At 51.4% G+C, this 22,702-nt stretch overlaps 1 protein-coding gene across 1 annotated transcript; it reads left to right on the top strand.

Annotated features, from left to right (window-relative positions):
- Positions 1 to 1,521: 1,521 nt before the first annotated feature.
- Positions 1,522 to 21,540, top strand: LOC123381382. The gene is made up of 9 exons (XM_045042085.1): positions 1,522 to 1,543; positions 1,642 to 2,130; positions 15,419 to 15,480; positions 15,949 to 15,973; positions 16,614 to 16,675; positions 18,280 to 18,304; positions 18,893 to 18,969; positions 19,434 to 19,576; positions 20,887 to 21,540. Exons 1-8 carry the CDS (start codon positions 1,522 to 1,524, stop codon positions 19,497 to 19,499), a joined length of 828 nt encoding a protein of 275 aa, XP_044898020.1. The 3' UTR covers positions 19,500 to 19,576; positions 20,887 to 21,540.
- Positions 21,541 to 22,702: the final 1,162 nt, after the last annotated feature.

Raw genomic sequence — 22,702 nt, 5'->3', positions numbered from 1 at the left:
TATTTTTGAGAGACAGAGAGAGACAGCATGAGCCGGAGAGGGCAGAGAGAGAGAGAGGGAGACCCAGAATATGAAGCAGGCTCCAGGCTCTGAGCTGTCAGCCCAGAGCCCGACGCAGGGCTCGAACTCACAGACTGCGAGATCATGACCTGAGCCAAAGTCGGACGCTCAACTGACTGAGCCACCCAGGCGCCCCGCCCAACTCCCTTTGGAAGGGTATCTTTATTATCCCCAGTTCACAGAAGTGAAAACTAAGGCTCAGAGAGGGACAGTCACATGTCTAAGTCTGCACAGATGTCTGGGATTTGAACCTAGGTCCGTCAGACTCTATGGTGGAGGCAAAAGAACATCTGCATTTGCTCCCTTTGCCCAACCCAGCACATCTTTTCCTTTTTTTAATGTTTATTTACTTTTGAGAGACAGAGCACAAGCGGGGGAGGGCCAGAGAGAGAAAGGGAGACACAGAATCCGAAACAGGCTCCAGGCTCTGAGCTGTCAGCACAGAGCCCGACGTGGGGTTCGAACTCACGACCCGAGAGATCATGACCTGAGCGGAACCAGAGGCCACATTTTGGTATCAGCAGAAACACTTCCATGCAAGTGGCTCTTGCGTGGGAAGATGCCTTCAGACCTAAGCAGCATCCCAGTGAAAAAGCAGCAAGTAGATGCCATCAAGTAGAATCTCAAACTCAGTCCCCACCCCTGTCACCCACATCCCCTGTGTAACAACCTCACAATGCCCCCCAAGTTCCTTAATGTTCCCTTTGAGCTGTTTCAGCAAGGCCAAAGGGGGCAATTCTCCAGCCCCTCACGCGGAACCATTTACAGAGATTCCGTCTTTACTCGAGGCAGAGGGATCTGTCTTATTTTCTCTTGATCACAACAAGGGACAGCCGCTATTTCAAGGAGCCCTGCATCTACAAAGGCTTGAAATCACTGTGCTCACAAGTCTGAATAAAGAAAGCCAGGAAGATACTGGAGAATTCCAGCACAATACCCTGATGTAATGGAAAATCCCCAGGGAACTAACTGCATGGTCCCGCGGGTCATTTGAATTCCGCTAGGCAGTTTGATTTAGCAACAGGTCGGCAAGCAGGCACTTCAGAAAGATCAAATTGTGCTCCTCTGGAGTCTATACCTGTCCTGGCCTCACGCTCTCAATGTGCCAGGCAGGGGACTTCAAAGCCAGAAAAGAGAGACCTGTGAACCTTTTCCTGATGCAGCAAAATCAGATGCTAACTGCAGAGTCAGCTCCTGTTTTGTTCCTGCTGAGAACTGATGGCCCCACCACACCTAAGTGCTGTGTTCCTCTGTCACAGCCTGAGGGGGCTGGGAGCTCACCCTGTCCCGTGCTGTCTTCCAGGAGCCATATTCTCTTAGGCTTCAAAGATTCACCTGAGGTGCTTAATAAAGATGTATGGAAGATAGCGACACAGGTGTTTTCTTGTTTAGGGGCGGCTTCCTACGATTCTCTCAAGTTGTCCAAAAGTCTTCACGGGTCTGGCTTCCCACTGCAACACAATGGCAGCGGCCGTCGCACGCAGTAGGCACCCCCACCCCCCTAATGTGCTGAACAGCTTCCCACACGCCCGAAAAAGGGGTGCAGTTCCCCTGCCCGCCGCGAGGGGGCGCCTCGCGCAGATCCTTCTTGCTCTGGGGCTGGCGCCAGCCGCCGGGATGATTCAAAGGGCGAGTCTTTACCCAAGCGCCTCCAGAGTTCCCGGGCTGCCTTAGGCTCTCGGGAGGGCAGGCCCGCGGCGAGCCGGTACCCGTTGCGGGGGATCCCGGCCGGCATCTGGGGGTCGTCCCGGGAACGCGGGCCGGGATCACGAGCACGTTCCAAGCTGCGCGCGGCGGGGTCGCACAGGCAGGCGCGGAGCGCTTCCGGGAGAAGAGTTCCCGCTGCACTCGCGACCTCTGACCCTAGCTTACGGGCCTGCAGGCGCTCGCGGGTCTGGCCGGCCGTGCTCCGCCCCAGGCCCCTCCGCGCAGGAGCTGCCAGCCGCGGTTCCCATGGCGACGGGGGATGCTTCCCCGCGCGAGGCCCCGCCCCCAGCAGGCCAGGCTGCTCGGGGCCGCTGCGGCGCCGGCAGGTGCCGCGGGCTGCGGGCAGGCGGCGGCGGCTGCAGGGTAGGTTGTGCGGCGGCCGCCGGCGGTGGGGGCGGGCTGTCTGCCCCCAGTCCCCCGCCCGCGGAGGGGCTGGGGAGGCGGCGGTGGGCGATGGCCGCCAAGTTTCTGCTCGGCTGAGGCCCCGGGAGAAAAGTTGGCAAAGTTGGCCCGGTAAGAGGTGGGGACCCGGTGGATCTCCCCTGGCTCCGGGTCTGCGTGGAGGGAGGATCCCGATTTGGGAGCCGGGGGATCTGTCTCCCGAGACTTGGGAGTGGATCCCGCGGGAAAATCCCGCACAGCGCAGCCAATGGATCCCGCGCCACCAGGCTAAAGACTTGGGAGTCGATCCCAGGAGTGGATCGGGCACCGGCGGCCTGGGGTCCCTGCCATTCCATCTCCAGCCTGAGGATGGCGGGGGTCAGTGATTGGAGACTGGGAGCTAGTTGATCCCTTTCCCTCTCCCTCTCCACGCTTGTCCGAGCCGTGGCAGTGGATCCTGAGAGGAAATCTTGTAGCCGGGAGCTGGGGGATCGCCGGAGATCCGGGGCACCCAGTCTGGAGCGGCTAAGATCTGGACGTCCGTGCGGGTTGGAGGCCCGGAGGTGGGCACTGGGGAACGGAGGTGTCCGGCGAGGCCGAGCCCGGGGCGAGAGGATTCTGCGGGCAGCAGGGGCGTTGAAGACAGCCGTGCGCGGGGCCCCTCGGGCGCCAGGGCTCCGGACGCGCCCTCCCCGCGGGGCCTGCGCTCCCCTCCGCGCGCCTTCCCGGGGCTGAGGCGCCCTGATGGGATTAAGGCTCAGCCCCCCGCTCCTGGCTGGCTCGGAAGGCCCTCATCTTGCTGGTGGCGCCGCCCGGAGCCACAGGCGGGGCTCTTGGGAAGGGAAGTAGCCCGTTGGCCCCCACCCGAGCCCGACGTCTCCACACCCTTCTGGCACACACTCGCTTTGGAGCCGGGGCGCCGCGCCCCGAACCCGCTCGCGTCCTGTATCCGGGCGCGTGACCTCCGCGCGCCGCCTAGGTGCCCTGGGCTTCCTGCCGGCCTGCACTGAACTTCCTCTACCCAGGAGCAGCCATTACCTTTTGGAAGAGAAAGGGCTGTACCTGATGCACAAAGGAAGAGCGTTTTCTTTGCAGCTTCTTTGTGGCCTTGGGAAAAACACTTAACCTCTCTGAGCCCCGTCTCCCCTTGGAGCAAAATGGGGTAGGATTGGGAGAGGGATCAAAGTCTTCTGAGTGGCCGGCGGGATTAATAGGTGTGATCGGTATGAGACAGGGACTCTGTAATTAATAAGTGGGCTCTTATTCTGTGGCCATTTCTTTCCCGTGCCCCATCCCCTGTACTTCCCATACAGTATCCCAGGGGAAGCTCCAGAAAGGCAGCTTGCTGTCTTTTTAAACTGCAGGATTAGAGAGATGGTTAACTTGGTCTTTGCTCCAAAGGGGTTTATTGCCCCTCTGATCCCCCTCGCAGAGAGAGAAGCTCTGGAGTTTGGCTAATCAGTAATCAGGGCATTTGGACGAGGCTTCTCCCTTAGCTCAGCTTTCCCCTTTCCCAATCCATGGAGGCTCCTGGACAAACACGCATTCACCTCTAGACACTGGCTTCTCATCCCTGGGACGGTTCCCAAGGGAGTTGTGTAGACACCAGTGCCCTCTTGGTGGTTCTAAGGGGAATCCTTTTTAAAGGATTTGCGTGCTTGACGAAGGCGCAGTTACCCAAGAGAAGTGCCAGGTTCCTGTGCTGGACACACGAGGCCGCTGATTCAGTCAACCAGTGTGTGTATTTGAGTACCTACTATGTGGCAGACACAGGGCAAGTTAGGATCTGCCCTCCTGGCATTACATTCTAGCTGTGGCCCTGAGGCAGCCGTGCTGATTCTTGATGTTGGGGTTGCAACCACACCCCAGATTCTGAAGGTGGAGGACCCCCACCTTGGAGGTACTGGGGGCTTTTACTCAAGGCTGACCTTGGCAGGAAAATGGAACAGGCCACTGTCTGATCCTGAACATATATTCCCTCGCACCATCTCCAGAATACATCTCTTGACCAATTCAGAAAAAGAACCCCAGAGGAGTATTTTAAATATACTTCATTCATTCATTCATTCATTCGTGCGCGCATGCATACATGCAATAAATATTTCAAGACATTGTGTCAAAGAGGAGGCTAGCAGTCATAACCTTGAGGGGTAAAGCCTGGTGAAAAGAGGCAATTGTCTAGAGGGGAGAGCTCTGATAATAAGCAGAGGGGGGGCGCCTGGGTGGCGCAGTCGGTTAAGCGTCCGACTTCAGCCAGGTCACGATCTCGCGGTCCGTGAGTTCGAGCCCCGCGTCAGGCTCTGGGCTGATGGCTCGGAGCCTGGAGCCTGTTTCCGATTCTGTGTCTCCCTCTCTCTCTGCCCCTCCCCCCGTTCATGCTCTGTCTCCCTCTGTCCCAAAAATAAATAAACGTTGAAAAAAAAAATTTTTTAAAATAAGCAGAGGGGGTGATGCCTGCCTTCTGGCATGCAGCGGAATGGGGGTTAGGGGGGTTAGTTTCTTGGAGAACTTGCCAGCAGGACAAGGATGGTGTTATGGGCCAGAAAAAGGGAACAGAACGGCCTGAAAACACAGGAGGGAGCATGGGGTGTTGGCAGGAGATGCTGGCCGAGGCCAGGTTCACTATTCCCAGGGGTTTGGACTTTATTCCAGGGCTGCGGGGTGCTGTGGATGTTTCTCTGTAGGAGGGGCATGGAGTCAGATGTGTGTTTTGGGAAGCTTGCTCTGCTTTTCTGAGGAGGCTGAGAGACCAGTGAGAGTGCTAGAAAAATCCAGATGAGAGGTGGTCGTTGTCTGAACTTGCATAGAGACATAGGTCAGGATTCTATTTAGGGAGCCACTCGGTTGCAGACCCCTTCCTGGAGGCGTAGCAGCTGGGTAGGCTTTCTGAGTGCCCCTTGTCTGCCTGCCCAGGGATGGACATAAACATCCAGGTCCTTGGGACTTCACACTTGAACTCACCACCTTCCTGTGTGAGGGAACGGGGCTCGTTATTCCCATTTCATAGATGCGGGAATCAGTAATGTGGCAAGGTCTTTGCCAGTCACTGTGGCAGAGTAGGGATTTGAACTTGCTTCCAAATTGCAACTTGTGGATGTTTGGAGTCTGTGAGGTTGAGTACAGAAGCCTCAGGGTGGTGAGGTTGAGTCAGGGTGCAGCAGGGGTAAACCCAGGGAGGCTTCCAGGAGGAGACAGGGATAGAAAGGAGGGAGAGGGGAGGATTACTGGGGGCAAACCCTGGTCGGGCCTTTCCCGGCTGTGGTCTGGGACATCGTTCTTGTTTCGAGACCCAACTTCCTCATCTGTAAAATGGGCTCATGATAAGCTACTCCCCTCACTCCGAAGGGTTGTTCTGTGAGTTCAACGAGGCAGTACATGGAAGTGCCAGGCACAGTGTCTGCACCGGTCCGTGCTCACTAAGTCATGGGTATGATTATTATCTTTATAGCTTGTCATCGGGATGTGTTTCAAGCAGGCAGCGCCTCTCCCAACCTGGTGGGGGGGGGGGGAGGTGGGGGGCTGGGCAGCCACAGGTGACACTTGAGCTGAGTCTTGAAGGATGAGTAGGAGGCAAAGAGAGGACATTCCAAGCAGGAGGAGCAGCAGGCAAAGGCATAGCTTAAGCGGAGAATCACATGCTAATTGCTATGCCCAGAACACAGAGTGTGCTGAATGAATGAATGAATGAAAGACCATCGGCAACAAAAAATTCTCTTTACACCCCCAGCCACTCCCTAAGTATTCAAGCAGGAAGGCTTTGCCAGCTTTGGGATATAAAAGAGGGCAGGAAGATCACTGTCTAGGAGTTCAATATTCCTTGCCCCACTCACCTATCCGTATAGAAGTGTGACCCCGGACAAGCCACTTCCCTCTTAAAACCTCAGTTGTTCCTCTGTGAAATGGGATGATTGGAGAGAATGTAAGTAAAGCACAGAACACATCAGAATACTTGCTGTTCACTGAACCCTTCCTGTGTGCCAGGCTCTGGGCTAAACTCTTTGTTCTTTTTTTATTTTTCACGACAAACCTGGGCGATGCCTGTGTTGGGGACCCTTGATTTTGCAGTTTTTGAAAGTGAGCCTTGGGGGAGTCCTATCCACTCCCACTACTCAAACTCTTTTATTTATTTATTTACCAAAAATATTTTAATGTTTGTTTACTTTTGGGAGAGAGAGAGAGAGAGAGTGAGAGTGCGCGCCTGCAGGCTCATGCAAGTGGGGGAGGGGCAGAGAGAGAGAGACAGAATCCAAAGCAGGATCCAGGCTCTCAGCTGTCAGCACAGAGACTGACGTGGGGCTGGAACTCACGAAGCGCAAGATCACGACGACCTGAGCCGCAGTCGGATGCTTAACCGACTGAGTCACCCAGGTGCCCCTCGAACTCTTATCATTTAAAAGGATGCTGATACACTGTTTCAATTGAGGGACACACACACACACATGCATGTACATTTTTTTCCTTTGTGTGATGAATATTTTATTGAGCATTGTATGTGGCAGTTCAAAAGAGCTTCTGCCCTCAGGAATCCACTCCTCAGGAATCTGGTTGATCACATGGGAGGAAAAGTGGCAGAGAGGCAAAGGGAGACAGGTATGCAGATGATTATGGATTGACTTCTACAGGGTAGTTATCACTGCTCCCTTTGTTAATTGCTCAGTTAATTGACCTTTGAAATGTACTGTAGCCTTGTCTCTATTATAAATATGTCCTCAAAGCGTGATCTTGGGATATTTGCGTCACTGAGTCAGAAGTGATACACACACATACATTTGCTGCATATATACATTTTTTTGTATTGTGAAAATAACATGTAACACACAAGAAACTTTAAAGATGGCCAAATGCTACTGTTTTAAGTGGCAAGCCAGTCCCCCCTGCCAGCCTTTATCACCCTCTGCCAATTATCTTGAGTTACTTTTATGTTCACTCTGGAGCCACATAGAAGGAATTGACTCTGAGTTCTGCCACGTATCGGCTGGGTGACCCTGGGCAGGTGACTTAACCTCTCTGAGCCCCAGTGCCCTCGGTAGTAACCAGGGGTAAATTATGGGTGGTGAGGGTTGCTGAGCTGAGTAAATGAGAAGGGCCTGGCACATGGTCAGTGCTCCATATGTGTTGACTGCTACTCTTCCTTTTCTTGTTACTTGTTGTGGTAGAGGGGTGTTGCCCCCTCCCCCTAGACTTTGTGCTCCAAGAAGGCAGGAACCCTGTCTTCGCTTGTTTCTTCAGCCCACAGTTGTGGAATAAACAAATGAATCAATATGTGTAGACATATTCTTTTAATAGCAATTATAAAACAAAGAATTTCATCCATAAATCAAAAATAGATTTGGATATGTTCCCATTTCAGAATGTTTGGACTTACCCTACTCTTAAAAAGCTGAACAACACCCCCATAGCCTGAAGGTGCTATTAGTTGTTGAACAGATCCTCTGTGGATGGGCATTGAGTTGTTTGGGTTCTTGGCACACAGTGGTGTAATCAACATCCCTGTTCCTGTGTCTTTGCACACTTCTTGCATTCCATTGCATTGCAGTCTTGCAGGACAGATTCCAGGATGTGGAACTGATGGAATAAAGGGTGTTTGGGATGTTGATCTGGCCTGCCCAGTTTCCCTCCCGAGCTGTTGATCTTTTCACATTCCTCCTAAGGCTGTGGGAGAGAGAACCTGTTGGCATATATCGGAGGGAGGGAACAGTAGATGACTCTGATTGGTGGCCATGGGAATAACATCTGGCGTGACAGTAGGGAAGGTGATAGTCCCTGCAGGCAGCATACTTTGCAGCCCTTGGGTTTTCATCCAACCTGCGGGGGACCGTGTCCTGGAAGATATGTGCCTATTATACACAAAAGTCCACCTGCTTCTCTCTAGAAACATGTGATTTTGCATTGGTCAGGTTTTCCTATGGTAATACTGTGTAACAAGCATCTCTCCTATTGCAGTGGCCTTTAACGGCACACCGTGTGTTCCATGTTCCTGGGTCAGCGGATGGCTGAACTGAACTTGACTGGGCTTGGGCGGCCAGGCCGGACATCAGGCTTTGAGTTGGGTGCGTGTCTGCCCTATGTGTCTTCATCTTGATGCCCAGGCTGATGGTGGCAGCCACTTTTTGGTGGTGGACTCAGGAGCTCAGTGGACCCCAGCAGGCCCTTCAAAAGCCTCTACTAGGAACCTGGAGGTGTCCCTTCTGTCCTTCTTCTGTTGGTCAAAGCAAGTCACATGGCCAAGCCCAACGTCGGGCGGAGAGACGTATACTCCCCCAGTGGAGGCTGAGAGGGAGTGAGTATATATTTTCTGAGCAGTAATAACCTGTCACAGTCAGGTTTCTGATGGGGCAGGATGGAGTCTGGGTGGAGGGTCTGTCCAGAAGTGGGGCGGTGAGAACCGTGGCACATGATTTGTGCGGGATGCATCAGAGCCTAAGGAGACCTGATTAGACTTAATAACCCAGGACAGGAAGTTCACCTCTCTGAGCCTCAGTTTGCTCATCTGGAAAGTGGAAATAATATGCCCTCTCCGGCAGAGCTGCTGTGAGGCTCACACGTGGTATTGGATAAGGAGATGTTTCGTGTCTGTGACATGAGGTGCGAATGTGGGGCATGACTGTCCCAAAGGTGAGTCTTGCTCTGGATTTGGTTTACCATTCCTCAAGCTGTGGTACTTACCAGTGAGGCCCGTGGAGTGGGTGAGCACACTGAGGCCAGGGGGAGCCTCAGAGGGGTCAGGTTCACATTCACATCCCAGCTCTGCCCCCTGTGGGCCATGTGACCTTCGGCCAGTCTCATTACCTCTCCGAGCCTCAGTTTTCCAGTCTGTAAAGTGGATATGGGGTCCGTGCTTGTGACCGTTGGGATGAAGTAGAGGAGAAGCACCTGGTGCCTGTGAGCGTGGAGCTGAGGTGGTCCTGCCAGGGGTGGAATGAGGAATTCTGCAGAATTGGCTCTTCCCAATACCCCTTGGGACTATCACAGGGAATCTGCATTCAGACTGCCTGGGTTCAAATCCCAGCGCCACCACTCTCCAGCTGAGCGAGCGGCTTTGGGCCAGGCAGTTGGCCCCTTTAGGTCTTAGTTTCCTCATGTGTGAAATGGGCGTGACACGAGCTCCTGCCTCATTAAAGGGGCTGATACACAGTGCGCGCCATGAATGTACAGGCATCAGCTGTTACTGTCAGTATTATCTCGTATTATTGTTAGTCTGCAAAGGCCCAGGGAGGTTGCTTCTGGTCCTGGGGACCCCCAGGGCCTTGGGGGAAGGGAGTGAGGAGAGAGATGCTCTTAGGACCTCTGCTTCTGAGCAGGTGCCCTGGCCCTTCTGCTGCAGCCAGAGGAGGGCTGTGAATGGGTCCCTGTTCACATGACTTTCTTTCCCCAGGGCAGGCATTACTTGCTGGGGAGGGGCAAGGTGCCTTGCCAACCATGCTGTGCTCCCAAACCTGGGGCAGCCGCAGTCCAGCCAGGAAAGAGGCCTGGAAACTCTTCGTTTAAGGGATATCAACACTGCTGGTGGTGGAGGCACTCGGCAGGCTTCAGGAGCCCATGGCTATGAGTATTCGTGGAGGCCACCCAAGCTAGGCGCAGGGTGACAGGTTACTCTCTCACTCTTTCAGTCATTCACACAATAAACATTGGTCCTATGTAGATCGTGTGCAGGGTCCTGGCTGTGGGGAAACTGGGAGTCTGCGGGGTGTCAGGGGTTGGGTTTCTGCCGAAAACTGGGTGGGGAAGGTAGAGATTCTGGGGTGCCCCACACATGGGATTCTTGTGTGGGCCCGGGCAGGTCACTTCACCTCTCTGAGCATTTCCTCATCCATGAGGTGAGTCTCAGACAGACCAGGATGTCACCGGAGGTGGGAAAGGACAGCTTTTGACCTGTGTGAGCCAGGTGGCTTCTGCCCGGGCCTCTGTGCCTTCAGAAATTTGGGGTTGATGACTGGGGCTGCCTTTCCTCTACTTGCTGAGACTTGGCCTTTGGGCACACTGATGCTGGTTGTAGTAAAATAAAACCAGTAAGTAGAGAGCATTCATTCCCCCCCTAGGCACTGTGCTCATCAGTGTTTCATTTCATTCTCATGCCCCCATTTTACAGGAGAGACAACTGAGGCTCAGAGAGGGAGTCGCGTACCCAAGGGTCACTACTGGGAAGGGAGGATGCAGCTCTTGTGTCCTGACCCCTGCCCGCTGCTGCCCACCTGGCGATAAAGCAGGACAGAGCGGGACAGTTTGAGAATTTTGTCGCCTCTCCATCATGTCATTGCTGCGTGACTTTGGGCAAATGACTTGGCCAGTCTGAGCCTCACCTGCAGGAAGAAGATGCTAAGATTTTCCGTGTGGGGGTCCTTGTGGGGTTGGGTAAGATGACTGTATACGAAGCCTCCTGCATATAGTAGGCACTTGAAACACAGGAGCCCTTCCCCGTACAAGATCGGCTTGGGGTTTTTAAAACAAATGTGTGTGAGTTGCGAAGCCCAGGAATTGCTTTATAAATCACAATGTAAGTCTCTCTTGCTTGGAGTAGCAGCAGAAATAGCGATGGTAGCAATAATGGTAACAACAGCTTGGATGGACTCCTTGTATTCCAGGACACGTGGGACACATGGGTTTGTACATCTGATCCTTTCCTGTATCCTCTCTTCAGCCTATGGAGAAAGGTGCTGGTGTTGGTCCCATTTTACAGATGAGGAAGCTGAGAGGTGAAGCGCCTTGCCCACAGCTACCAGCTAGTGGCAGGCAGGGAGCACTGGAGCCCCTTGGTGCGTGAATGTCATTGGCGTGTCCTTCCCCCCCCCCCCCCCCACCACCACTGGGGACCCAGCTGTATTTTCAAAGGCTCCAGGTCAGGCTGCAGCACCCAGCCGACTCTGTTTATATTTATTTTCTTTGTGTGTTGCGGCCTCAGTGACAAAAGGCCTTTCTGGAACTGGCCTGTTTACCTATGGGGTGGTACGGCACTCGCTGCTGGGGGAAGGAAACCCGGGGGGTGCGGGGCCTCCCAGCAGAAGGGGACGCCAGCGGGCATGTTGGGTACACCAAGGTCACCGTGTGAACTCGCACCTGCTGACCTGCCCGGACGTGAAGCCTGGGCCTTGGTGGGCACTGTGCCCGCTGAGCCCTGCCCTGTGCCCAGGGCCGGGCCGGGGCGTGACTGGTCGGGGAACTCCCAGGGCCCTTTGACCTAGAAAGCTGCCCAGGATCATTTTAGGCCCCAGCCCTGGAAACTCTTGTCTTTGTTTCTGGAACTGATTGCCTGCATGCTGGGGACTGTGCTTGGCACGTGAGGGCATCCTAGGTCATGGGAGAGAACACAGAGTGTAGGAGCATGGGTTCTGGGCTGGAAATTGGGACTCGGCGTTCCGGGACCAGCTTCTCTGCTGTGTGTCCTCGAGGAGGCCCCTGTCCCTCTCTGGGCCTCTTTCACCAGGAGAGGGGGACCTGGATGGGTAGCTCCCAGAGCCCCTTACTCACTCAGCGTAAGGTAAAAGTGGCAGAGTCTGGATTTGACTTCAGGCCTGCCTCCTGCAAACCCAGACTCCCCCTAATAACACTCAAGACAGCCAGTTGCCTTCTCCCCACCTCCGGCTGACCCCGTGGGAAATCACCTCTCTCCCCTTGGAATGTCCAGCGCCATTCTTTCCTTCTCCTGGGATGGTCGATCATTTCCAGCTTTGCCCTTTGCTAAGTGCCCACTGTGCACCCGGACCCGTGCTGGGCCCTGGGTCTCAGGGCTGCCTGGAACGCGGCCCCTGCCCTCTCCAGGGAGAGAGAAGAGGAGGCAGAGGGTGGTGTGATGGTGAGTGCAGGCAGGGGCCCAAGGGGTGCTGGTCTCCTGGCCCCCCCCTTCTGTCAGCTTTGAAGCCAGACTGTTTCCCGTGACGCACCCAGGAGTTGGATGCGAGAGGAAGTTTTGGGACCAGCAGACGCCACCTTCTTCTTGGAGAGGTGACAGGTGCCCGGTCGCGGTCGGCACTAACTCCGGAAAAGCAGTGATGGTGCCTCCTGGCATCGCTTTCGTCCAGATGCCTCAGTCACAGCCCCTCTGCTTTTCCTTCTTTTGGTTCATTCAAAAGGGGGTTTTGTTGGAAGTGGGGGGCAGCTTTTGAAAAGCTTCGGAGGCATTTTTGGAGTGCCCCGAAGGCCGGCTGAGCCAGCAGAACAAGCGTGAGCCCTCTGCCCCAGCTTCCGTTGGGGTCAACCGGGCTCCCAGGGGGCTCTCCGGGTGTCCCCCAGTTCCTGTTCTGAGGCCTGAGTCATCCCCAAAGGTGGCTCTCCCGTGGACCTTAGCAGCCCCCTGAAGACACCGCCCAGCCTTGTCACCAGCCACAGGAGTGGCTTCCCTTCTCTGCCTCAGTGTCTACACCTGTGAAACGGGGATGCCGACACCTTCCTCCCAGCTTGGCCGGGAGCTCTGAACGAGGTCACTCGTGTGAACGTGGGGTGAACGTGGGGTGGAAGGTGAGTCAGTGTCCATCCTGTCGGGTGAATGGTGATGTTAGGTAAAGCCCCCACTGTGTGCATGTGTCTCTCTGGAGTGCTTCTGGTTTATGGCTGGTAGGTCCTTCTGCCTTATAGGGCGCTCACCTCCACACCTGGCCTGTGGTGGCTTGAGATTACTGCTTGTCAAGTGGCTCTGGTTTCATTTTCCAGATGAATAATTTTTATTTTCTTTTTGTCCTCATTACAATACATTTACACTGTATACATTTACATTATAATACATTTTTCCATTGTTGAACATGTATTTATTGTTAATGTTTATTTATTTATTTTTGAAGAGGGGGTGGGGAGGGACCGAGAGAGGGAAACAGAATCCCAAGCAGACTCTGGGCTGTCGGCGCGGAGCCCGATGTGGGGCTTGTACTCATGAACCGTGAGATCATCACCTTAGCTGAAATCAAGAGTTGGACGCATAACCGACTGAGCCACCCAGGCGCCCCTCACTGTTGAACATTTAAAATACAGATAAACCAAAAGGAAGGTAGAACTCATGATCTGACTTCTAAGGTAGCCGGTGGTAATAGTTTGAGGAGTGATTTAAAAAAAAAATTTTTTTTTATGTTTTATTTAATACTTGAGAGACAGAGAGAGAGAGAGAGAGAGAGAGCATGAGCAGGGGAGGGGCATAGAAAGGGAGACACAGAATCCCAAGCAGGCTCCAGGCTCTGAGCCGTCAGCACAGAGCCCGATGTGGGGCTCAAACCCACGAGCAGTGAGATCATGACCTGAGCCGAAGTCGGACGCTCAACCGACTGAGCCACCCAGGGGCCTCTGAGGAATGATTTTTAGATTTGTCAGACACACGATGCATATGTACATGTGATTGAAAGATGTCAGCACCGTAATCTGGGGTTTCAGAACATTGGCTTTATCCTCAGGTGGATTGGCTCAAATCCGGGCTCTGCGATGTCCTAGCTGTGGGGCCTTAGGCAGGTCACATCCCCTCCCTGAGCCTCAGTTTCTCCTCTGTAAAGTGTGGCTGTGTGAGGATTCAGTGAGTTAATGTATGTGAGGGGATTAGAGGTGCCTGGCAGAGAGCAAATGCATAATTTTTACTAGCTATCATTTTATACGTGTGCGTATTTTTTTCTTGTGAGCGGTGAGCGCCTTTCTGGGAAGGTCGCAGTCTACAGTTGGTGGATTCGGACATCAGGCTGGCGGACCCCCAGGCCACCTCCTCCGGGGAGTGCCCAGCGGTGCTCAATTTCATTTCCGACGTGGGGGCTGCTCCGAACGGGGGTTGGGCCGGGTGTTTGGGCCCACACAAAGCACCCTGGATGCTTTTCCAAGCCAGTCCTGATCTTTATCTTTATCTTTATCTTTATCTTTATCTTTATCGCTCAGGGATGTTTCCTGTCCCCACCAGGGCCTGAGCGTTGTCCAAGCTAAAGAGGGCAGATGGTCCCAGTGGGCTGGAAGAGGCCCCTGTAAAATGAGCTCAGCAGGAACCCTTCCTCTTCCTCCTCCTCCTCCTCCTCCTCCTCTTCCTCCTCTTCTGGCTGCAGCTGTGGCTTCAGGATGGGCTCAGCCACACGTGGAACAAGAGGCAGGGTCAGGTGGATACCTCTAAGAAGGTCTGAAAACTAAGGAGTCACTTGGACACCAGTGGGGCCCGGAGAGCCAGAGAGCGGGTTAATGGTATTCAGAGGTGAGTTTAGGGTTGGTGATACCCATGGAGGGAAGTGATGTCGCCCCTTACTTGCTCTGTGACCAAGGGGAAGTTAGACAACTTGATCTGCCCTCAGTTGCCTGGTCTGTAAAACGGGGCTAATAGGTCTCACCTTATAAAGTTGTTGGGACACAGTGTGTAAAGGCCCCTGGCACAACCAGGCACACAGTTCGTGCTTCCTCCTCCGAATCGTCTTCATTTAGTTATGTTTATAACAAAAATGCTGACTGAGCACATCTGGTGCTAAGATCTTGCTGCGGTCATCACACTGAATCCTTGTAATTAATTGTAGTTGCAGGGCCCATGGGTGGCCCAGTTGGTTGAGCCTCTGACTTTGGCTCAGGTCAGGATCTCATGGTTCGTGGGTTCAAGCCCCGCGTCGGGCTCTGTGCTGACAGCTCAGAGCCTGGAGCCTGCTTCGGATTCTGTGTCTCCCTCTCTCTGTGCCCCTTCCCTGCTTGTGCTCTGTCTCTCTCTCAAAAATAAACATTAAAAGTTTCTTTAAAGGAATAAGGCATAATAAATTGTAGTCGCTATTGCCAATAATACTACTGTCTTGCTGTCTGATTCCATGTTGCTTGGGACTACGTTTAACCAAAGCTCCACACCTTTATCTGTGTGAGAAAACATTCAACACCCAGTAAGTGATCAATAAAAGTGGTGCCATAGTGGTAACTATTATTTTTGCCGGTGCCAGATAAATGACTCCTGTCAAGGAGAGGGTGGTGTTGGGGCGCCTGGGTGGCTCCATCAGGTGAGCGTCCGACTTGATTCCAGCTCAGGTCATGATGTCATGGTTTGTGAGCTCAAGCCCTGCGTTGGGCTCTGCACTGGTAGCACGGAGCCTGCCGGGGATTCTCTCTCTCCCTCTCCTTCTACCCTTCTCTCCCCCCTCTCTCTCTCACACACACAATAAATAAATAAGACATTTGTTTATTTATTTTAATTTTTTATGTCTTTATTTTATCTTGAGAGGCAGAGTGTAACCGGGGGCAGGGGCAGAGAGAGCCTCCATATGCTCTGGCCCGTGTTCGTATCAAGGAACAGTCCCTGAGTTATACTTGAGCAGTACCAACATGGTACTGACAGGTATTCTGGTCCTTCTAGGTGTCCCTAAGGAGGAAAGGCGGCGACCCCTTCCTGTCTTGAGTCACCAGGCTGTTGCTGAGGTGAGCTTCCTGTCTTTCCCTGAGGAACACAATTGCTTTCTTTAGAGTCTTTCCAATAAAGTTCTGTTGTAAATGTGACAATGTACATTTTAGATGATATTGCTACTTTCCCTAGTGGGGAGAGTGGTGAGTGGTTGCCTCTTGCCAACTGTCACCTTGGTCAGGGGGACATTTACCACTGGCAGTGCCAAACCTGGTAACAAACAGTGTCCTAGGATCTTTTTCGTCAGCAGCAATTTGTCCTGCTTGGGTGAAGAATTTTGTAGTCGGCATCCTCAGTGGTCTTGAGAGACACATCCCCAGGAAAAAGAACTTCTGAAAGGCATCCTATTCATTTGCTTTCGGGGACTTTTGACTCAACCACTCTGTCCCATCTTGTATCCTAAAGTCACAATGAGAACTGAAGAGTGGTGCACACAACGTATATCATGATCTCACCCTGATGGTGTTTTCTTTCGTAACATTCAGGTGGCTGTAGGAGCACGGGAGAAAGGTATGAGTCCTGGAAACTGTTTCTTGCTGAGGAAAATGTTTAGGAGGTGGTGTAGGTGGGAAATTCTTGTTGTCTTCAGTCTGGAGACCTACCCTGATTCCAGGGTTCCGGGGGACCGGTGCTTGAGGGTGGGGGGAAAAGACCAACGTCCCAGTTGAAATCTATGTCCATGTTTCTACAGTATGAGAAAGATAATGTATTCACTCTGTGTGGTGTGATTCTGTGTGCTTGAGTCTGGGGTTGTTCTGTATGTGTCTGTATGTCGCATGATTGTGTGTGTGTGTGTGTGTGTGTGTGTGTGTGTGTGTGTTTTCTTGAGAGACTCAGAGACAGAGAGACAGAGCCACACACAGAAAGAGACAGACACATTGAAAGACATGGGGAGAGAGAGAGAGAGAGAGAGAGAGAAAATGTGTGTTTCCCCAGAGAATTGTGCCACTGACACTGCACAATGACCAATAGCTACATTTTCAAAGAACTCATACTGCACACTTCAAGAAATACAGCTGAGCGTAGCTCAGCAGTCACATTCAGTCCATGCAGGTAACCAAAGCCTCCATATGCTCTGGCCCATGTTCATATCCAGGGTATTCTTGAGGAGCACCAACAAGGTACTGACATGCATTCTGTGTCCTTCTAGGTGTCCCTAAGGTGAAAAAGTGGCAGCCCCTTCCTGTCATGAGTCACCAGGCTGTTGCTGAGGTGAGCTTCCTGTCTTTCCCTGAGGAGCACAAGTGCTGTCTTAGAGGCTTTGCAATCAACTTCTGTTGTAAACATGACAATCTACATTTTCCATGATATTGTTACTTTCCCTGATGGGGACAGTGGTGAGTGGTTGCCTCTTGCCAACTGTCACCTTGGTCAGGGGGACATTTACCACTGGCTGTGCCAAACCTGGTAATAAACAGTGTCCTAGGATCTTTTTTGTCAGCAGCAATTTGTCCTGCTTGGGTGAAGAATTTTGTAGTCGGCATCCTCAGTGGTCTTGAGAGACACATCCCCAGGAAAAAGAACTTCTGACAGGCACCTATTTTATTTGCTTTTGGAGATCTTTGACCCAAGCACTGTGTGCCATCTGGTTTCCTAAAGTCAAGAGGAGAACCAAAGACCAGTGCAATGTGTGTTCATCATGATCTGACCCTGATGGTGTTTCTTTTCTCTACATTCAGGTCGTTGTGAGAGCAATGGAAAATGGTATACATTTTGTAACCTGTCTCTCCTGATGAAATACTGCGTATACTCAGGAAGATGGGGCATGCCTGCAGGCATCAGTCTGGAGAGCTACCCTGACTCCAGGTTCCTTGTAGGAAAGAAGCTTGAGGGTGTGGAGAAAAGACAGATTTCCCAGGGGAAAACCTATGTCCATGTTTACAGTGTGAGGAAGACAATATATTCACTGTGTGTTGTGTGTGTGTGTGTGTGTGTGTGCATGCACATGTGTGTTTGAGAGAGACAGAAAATGAGGGAAAGGGAAACACAAAGGGAATGAGACACACTCATAAGAGAGAGAGAGAGTGAGGTGACTGAGAGAGAGATGTGTTTTCCCCAGGAGATACGTGCCACTGACACTTCACAAGACGCATGTTTACATTCTCAAAAAAACTCCTCATACTGCACACTGTAAGGATTATTGCTGAGCATGGCTCAGCAGTAACATTCATTCCATGCAGGCAACCAAAGCCTCCATATGCTCTGGCCCATGTTCATATCAAGGAAAAGTCCAGAGCTATTCGTGAACAATGCCAACAATATACTGACGTATATTCTGTGTCCTTCTAGGTGTCCCTAAAGAGGAAAAAGTGTGGGCTGTTCGTGTAAGAAGACACCAAGGTGTTGCTGAGCTGAACTTGCCTGTCTTTGCCTAAGGAAGACAAGTTGATTACTTAATTTATTTCCAGTCATATTCGGTGACATAAGACAATGTACATTTTACATGATAGCATTACATTCCCTGGTAGGGAGATTGGTGAGTGGTTGTCTCTTGCCAACTGTAACTTGATCAAGAGGACATTAACCGCTGGCAATGCCAATCCTGCTAAGAAACAGTGTCATAGGATCTTTTCCTGAGTAGCAATTTTTCCTGCTTGGGAGAGGAATTTTGTAGTCGGCACCCTAAATGGTCTTGAGAGACACATCCCCAGGAAAAAACAACTTCAGATAGGCATCCTATTCATTTGTTTTTGGGGACCTTTGACTCAAGCACTGTGTGCATCTGGTTTCCTAAAGTGAAGAGGAGAACCAAAGACCAGTGCAATGTGTGTTCATCATGATCTGACCCTGATGGGGTTTCTTTTCTCTACATTCAGGTCGCTGCGGGAGCAACGGAATATGGTATGTATTTTGGAATCAGTCCCCTGCTGATGAAATAATCTATATGGTCAGGAAGTTGGGATATTCCTGCTGGCATCAATCTAGAGAGCTACCCTGACTCCAGGTTCCCTGTAGGACAGAGGCTTGAGGGTGTGGAGAAAAGACAGATTACCCAGGGGAAAACCTATATCCATGTTTACAGTGTGAGGAAGACAATGTATTCACTGTGTGTGTGTGTGTGTGTGTGTGTGTGCGCGCATGTATGTTTGAGAGAGACAGAAACTGAGGGACAGAGAAAGCGACAGAAACAAATAGAAAGGACACACACATTGAGAGAGAGAGAGAGAGAGAGAGAGAGAGAGAGAGAGAGGGTTTCCCCAGGAGATATGTGCCACTGACACTGCACAGTGGCCAATGTCTACCTTTTCAAAAAACCTCCTCACACTGCACACTTTATAGGAATATCGCTGAGGGTGGCCCAGTAGTAGCATTCAGTCCATGCAGACAACCAGATCCTCCGTATGCTCTGGCCCATGTTGATAGCAAGCAACACTGAGTTATTCTTGAAAAGCACCACAATGTACTGTCATCTATTCTGTGTCCTTCTAGGAACCCATGAAAGGGAAGACCTTTTCATGGTAGATGTGACGATGTGGGACGATACGGAGGACCAGTCTGTGGCCAAGGTGAGCTTGCCTTTCTTTGCCTGAAGAATTCATGTTGCTTCCTTTGTGACCTTCCAATCACATTCAGTTGTAAATCTGTCAATGGACGTTTCAGATCATACCATTAATTTCCCTGGTGGGGAGAGTGGTGAGTGGTTGTTTCTGGCCAACTGTTACCTGGATCAAGAGGCCATTTACCACTGGCAACACCAAACCTGGTGATAAACAGTGTGTTAGGATTATTTTTTTCAGCAGCCATGTTGCCTGCTTGGGTGAAGAATTTTGTAACTGCCATCTTAAGAGACCTTGAGAGACACATCCCCCAGGAAAAACAACTTCTGACAAGCATCCTCTTCATTTGCTTTTGGGGCATTTGCCTCAACCATTGTGTCCCATCTTGTATACTAAAGTCACCAAGAAAACTAAAGAGTAGTGTTGTAAGTGTACATTATGATGTGACCCTGATGCTATTTTGTTTTCTGTAGTTTCGTTGGCCTCTGGAACAACGGAGAATGGTACATATTCTGGAATCAATCATTTGCTGTCTTTAGTCTGGAGAGTCCTTCTGACTTTGGGTTTCCAATGAAATGAAGATCACAGACGTAGTGAAAAAGTGGATTGTCCATGGGTAAACCATGTTCATGTGTTCACAAGTAGCTGTGTGGCTTTCAGCTGGTGACTTTGTGTGCGTTCAGACTGGCTGCATCTGTTTGTGAAGTGAGAAGAGTGATTCTGAGCAGGCATATGCTTGTGTGTGGGTCTCTGTGTGAGTAGTTTATGTTTCCCTGGATTTACATCTCCCTAAACAGCACAGTTGCTGGTGTGAACTTTGCCATTCATAAGAAAAATCCCATCTCACAGCTTCATGATGTGTGTCTGTAGGTCAAAGTATATAGAAATGTAAAATTTAAATGTGGTTAAAATCCTGAAAAAAATCCTATTACTAGCCAGGGAAATATCCACAGGATTCTGAAAGGCAAATATGTTTTCAGAATCAATATGATGCTGTGAATCATGACTTTGGTTCAGGATAGACCTCAACTCTGAGGAGCCTGTTTCATTGCCCTCAGTGCACTTGGATCAATCCTCATTAAAGAGAAACATGCTTAATGGTATCTAATTGGCCTCTGAGAAAGGGAAGCTGGTGGAAGTGATGAATTATGGAGGGGTTGGCACAGCTTGTGGGGATGGGGGCCACCCCAATCCCTAGTACCTTCTCTCACACCTCTACTTCCTGAGGAAGACACAAAATTTCTATGCTAGGCTGTCATCAGTAATAACTTCAATCCTTTCTCCTGATCCTCCTCGTGTGGGGCCCATACCGGTTTCAAGATCCCACAGTCATTGCTCTGTCATACTTCACCATTAAGGTAAAAGGCACTAAACAAAAGAGAAGGCAAATGGTGATGGATAATGAGCAGCTTCCCCCCAAGATGTTGGGGCTAAGCCTCACTCACATGCTCTGTCTCTTTCTCAAATATCAAAAAACATTAAAACAAAAAAAGAAACCTATCCCTCCTCTTGGCAAAAGTTACTGATAACAGTTTATGTGTTACTTGCAATACAGATCATACTCAACCCATTGGCATGCGTAGTAATGGACAGTCACATTACCCTAGATTTCCTGCTGGCTGGTAATTGGGGCATCTGTGCCATTGTTAACACTTTTTGTGCTTGGAACAATAAAGTAAGGTAGGCAGAACAGGCTATGAAGTGCCTTAAGGAAGAAGCTATTTGCTATAAGTTTGATCTGCGTGGTTTATGGGATTGGTTCTCTTGGCCTGGGTTGGGCAGTTGGAGTTCTGGCATTGGAGTGCTTAACATGGACTCTTAATTGTTCTTGTTTGTTTCTTTGTTTGTTTCATTGTGGTCATGATGCCGGTCCATTGCATTCTATCTGGAGTCTTAAATGCTTTCATATAAATGTTCTCTCATCAGATGATTGCCATGATGACAACTAAATGGTCAAGAATATCTTCCAAGGCAGGTGACTCTGAAGACGGCTGACAGTGTCCAGCAGCAAAGCATGGGATCTCAGGTTTTCTCTGAATGGGCCAACCTCTCAAAAGTGAGATCATAACCAAAATGGGGGACTGAGAATGAAAGATACAAATGGACAGTGGCCTGGCCATATATAAAAATAGGACTCTGACATGAGGTCTGCAGCAACCAGCCCAGGAAATCAACCTATTGTCTACAGTTTAGTCATATTACCTAGAAGTCAGACATGTAGATGTCAGACCGCTCTCTCGATCAAACAGCCTGTAAGCTAAATAATAACCTCTGTAATGATTGGCCCCAGATGGCCAGGACTTGATTGTAACTGGGAGTACCCCTGAATTTGTCCCTATTGCAACTTAAGACCAGCAGATAAAACCACAGATGCACCCCTAACAATGATATGGGATGCCCTTCTAGAACACTTACCACAGCTTCCTTATGCCAGTAGTCTCCTGCGTCACTGAAACCTTGTCTTCTGTCTCTACTAGGTTTCCCTACTCTTCTGTCCATCTCTGAGTCTGCCCAAATGCAAGGGATAGTGGCTGACTCCCTTGCTCTAGCAAACTTTGAAGAAATCATCGTTATGTATTATCATCTGTCTCATCTTCATTTGTATCCACAGCAACACTGACTAGTGTCAGAAAACACTGAATGGTCCAGGTAGGGAGCTGAGCTAAGTCAGGAGTGCTGGAACCACCCTGCTGGGGACCCGCTGGAGTCTGCTTCTAGCTCAGGTACTCCTTACACTGGTATTTTCCTGATTTGGGCGGTTTTGGAAATGCATAACTTTCCCATTCTCTTCAACTCCCTAGACTTCTCCAGGAAGCATGTGGTTCCAGAAGTTCTGTAGTCTTGGGGTTCAGCTTTGGAACATTGGGGCTGAGTTCTGAAACGAACATGTGGAAATGCTGAATGAGAAAGTCGAGGTGGTGTGGGCTAGATATTTTAAAGTTGAAGTGAGGCCATCCTAGGTCAGGAGTGTCCTAGGGAAGGGGTATCTAGGATGTGGTTATGGGGAGGGCCCTCCCAGAGGAGACAAGGCTCTGTCCCCTGCCACAAAAGGGTCTAGACTCATCAAAAGGATGATGAGTCTGGAGATAGGAAGATGGCGGCGTAGGAGGACGCTGGGCTCGCCGCGTGTCCTGACGCTGATTACTTAGATTCCACCTACACCTGCCGAACTAACGCAGAAAACCACCAGAAGACTAGCAGAACGGAGTCTCCGGAGCCAAGCGCAGACGAGAGGCCCACGGAAGAGGGTAGGAAGGGCGGCGAGGCGGTGGGCGCTCCACGGACTGGCGGGAGGGAGCCGGGGCGGAGGGGCAGCCCGCCGGCCAAGCAGAGCCCCGGAGTCTGGCTTGCAAAAGCGGAGGGGCCTGACGGACTGTGTTCCGACAGCAAGCGCGACTTAGCATCTGGGAGGTCATAAGTGAACAGCTCTGCTCGGAAAGCGGGAAGGCTGGAGGACAAAGGGAGGGAGAGTTGCTGAGCCCCAGGACGACAGAGCTCAGTTTGGCGGGCAACAAAGGCGCTCGCCAGCGCCATCTCCCTCACCCATCCCCCAGCCAAAATCCCAAAGGGAACCAGTTCCTGCCAGGGAACTTGCATGCTCTGTGCAAACACCCAACGCTGTGCTTCTGCGGAGCCAAATCTCCGGCAGCGGGTCTGACTCCCTCCTGCTGCCACAGGGCCCCTCCTGAAGTGGATCACCTAAGGAGAAGCGAGCTAAGCCTGCCCTTCCTGCCCCCGTGCA

This window comes from Felis catus, chromosome D3, assembly GCF_018350175.1.
Source record: "Felis catus isolate Fca126 chromosome D3, F.catus_Fca126_mat1.0, whole genome shotgun sequence".
Classification (NCBI taxonomy): domain Eukaryota; kingdom Metazoa; phylum Chordata; class Mammalia; order Carnivora; family Felidae; genus Felis; species Felis catus.
The sequence above is the reverse complement of the archived record's forward strand: the minus strand, read 5'-3'. Positions and strand labels throughout refer to the sequence as shown.

What these genes read in the sequence shown, in the direction of transcription:
- LOC123381382 (XM_045042085.1), top strand. Translation starts at nt 1,522, where the DNA reads ATGGCAGCGGCCGTCGCACGCA. An exon ending in GTCACCAGGCTGTTGCTGAG is followed by an intron (nt 15,481 to 15,948) that starts GTGAGCTTCCTG and finishes CGTAACATTCAG; the next exon opens with GTGGCTGTAGGAGCACGGGA. An exon ending in AGGACCAGTCTGTGGCCAAG is followed by an intron (nt 18,970 to 19,433) that starts GTGAGCTTGCCT and finishes TGTTTTCTGTAG; the next exon opens with TTTCGTTGGCCTCTGGAACA.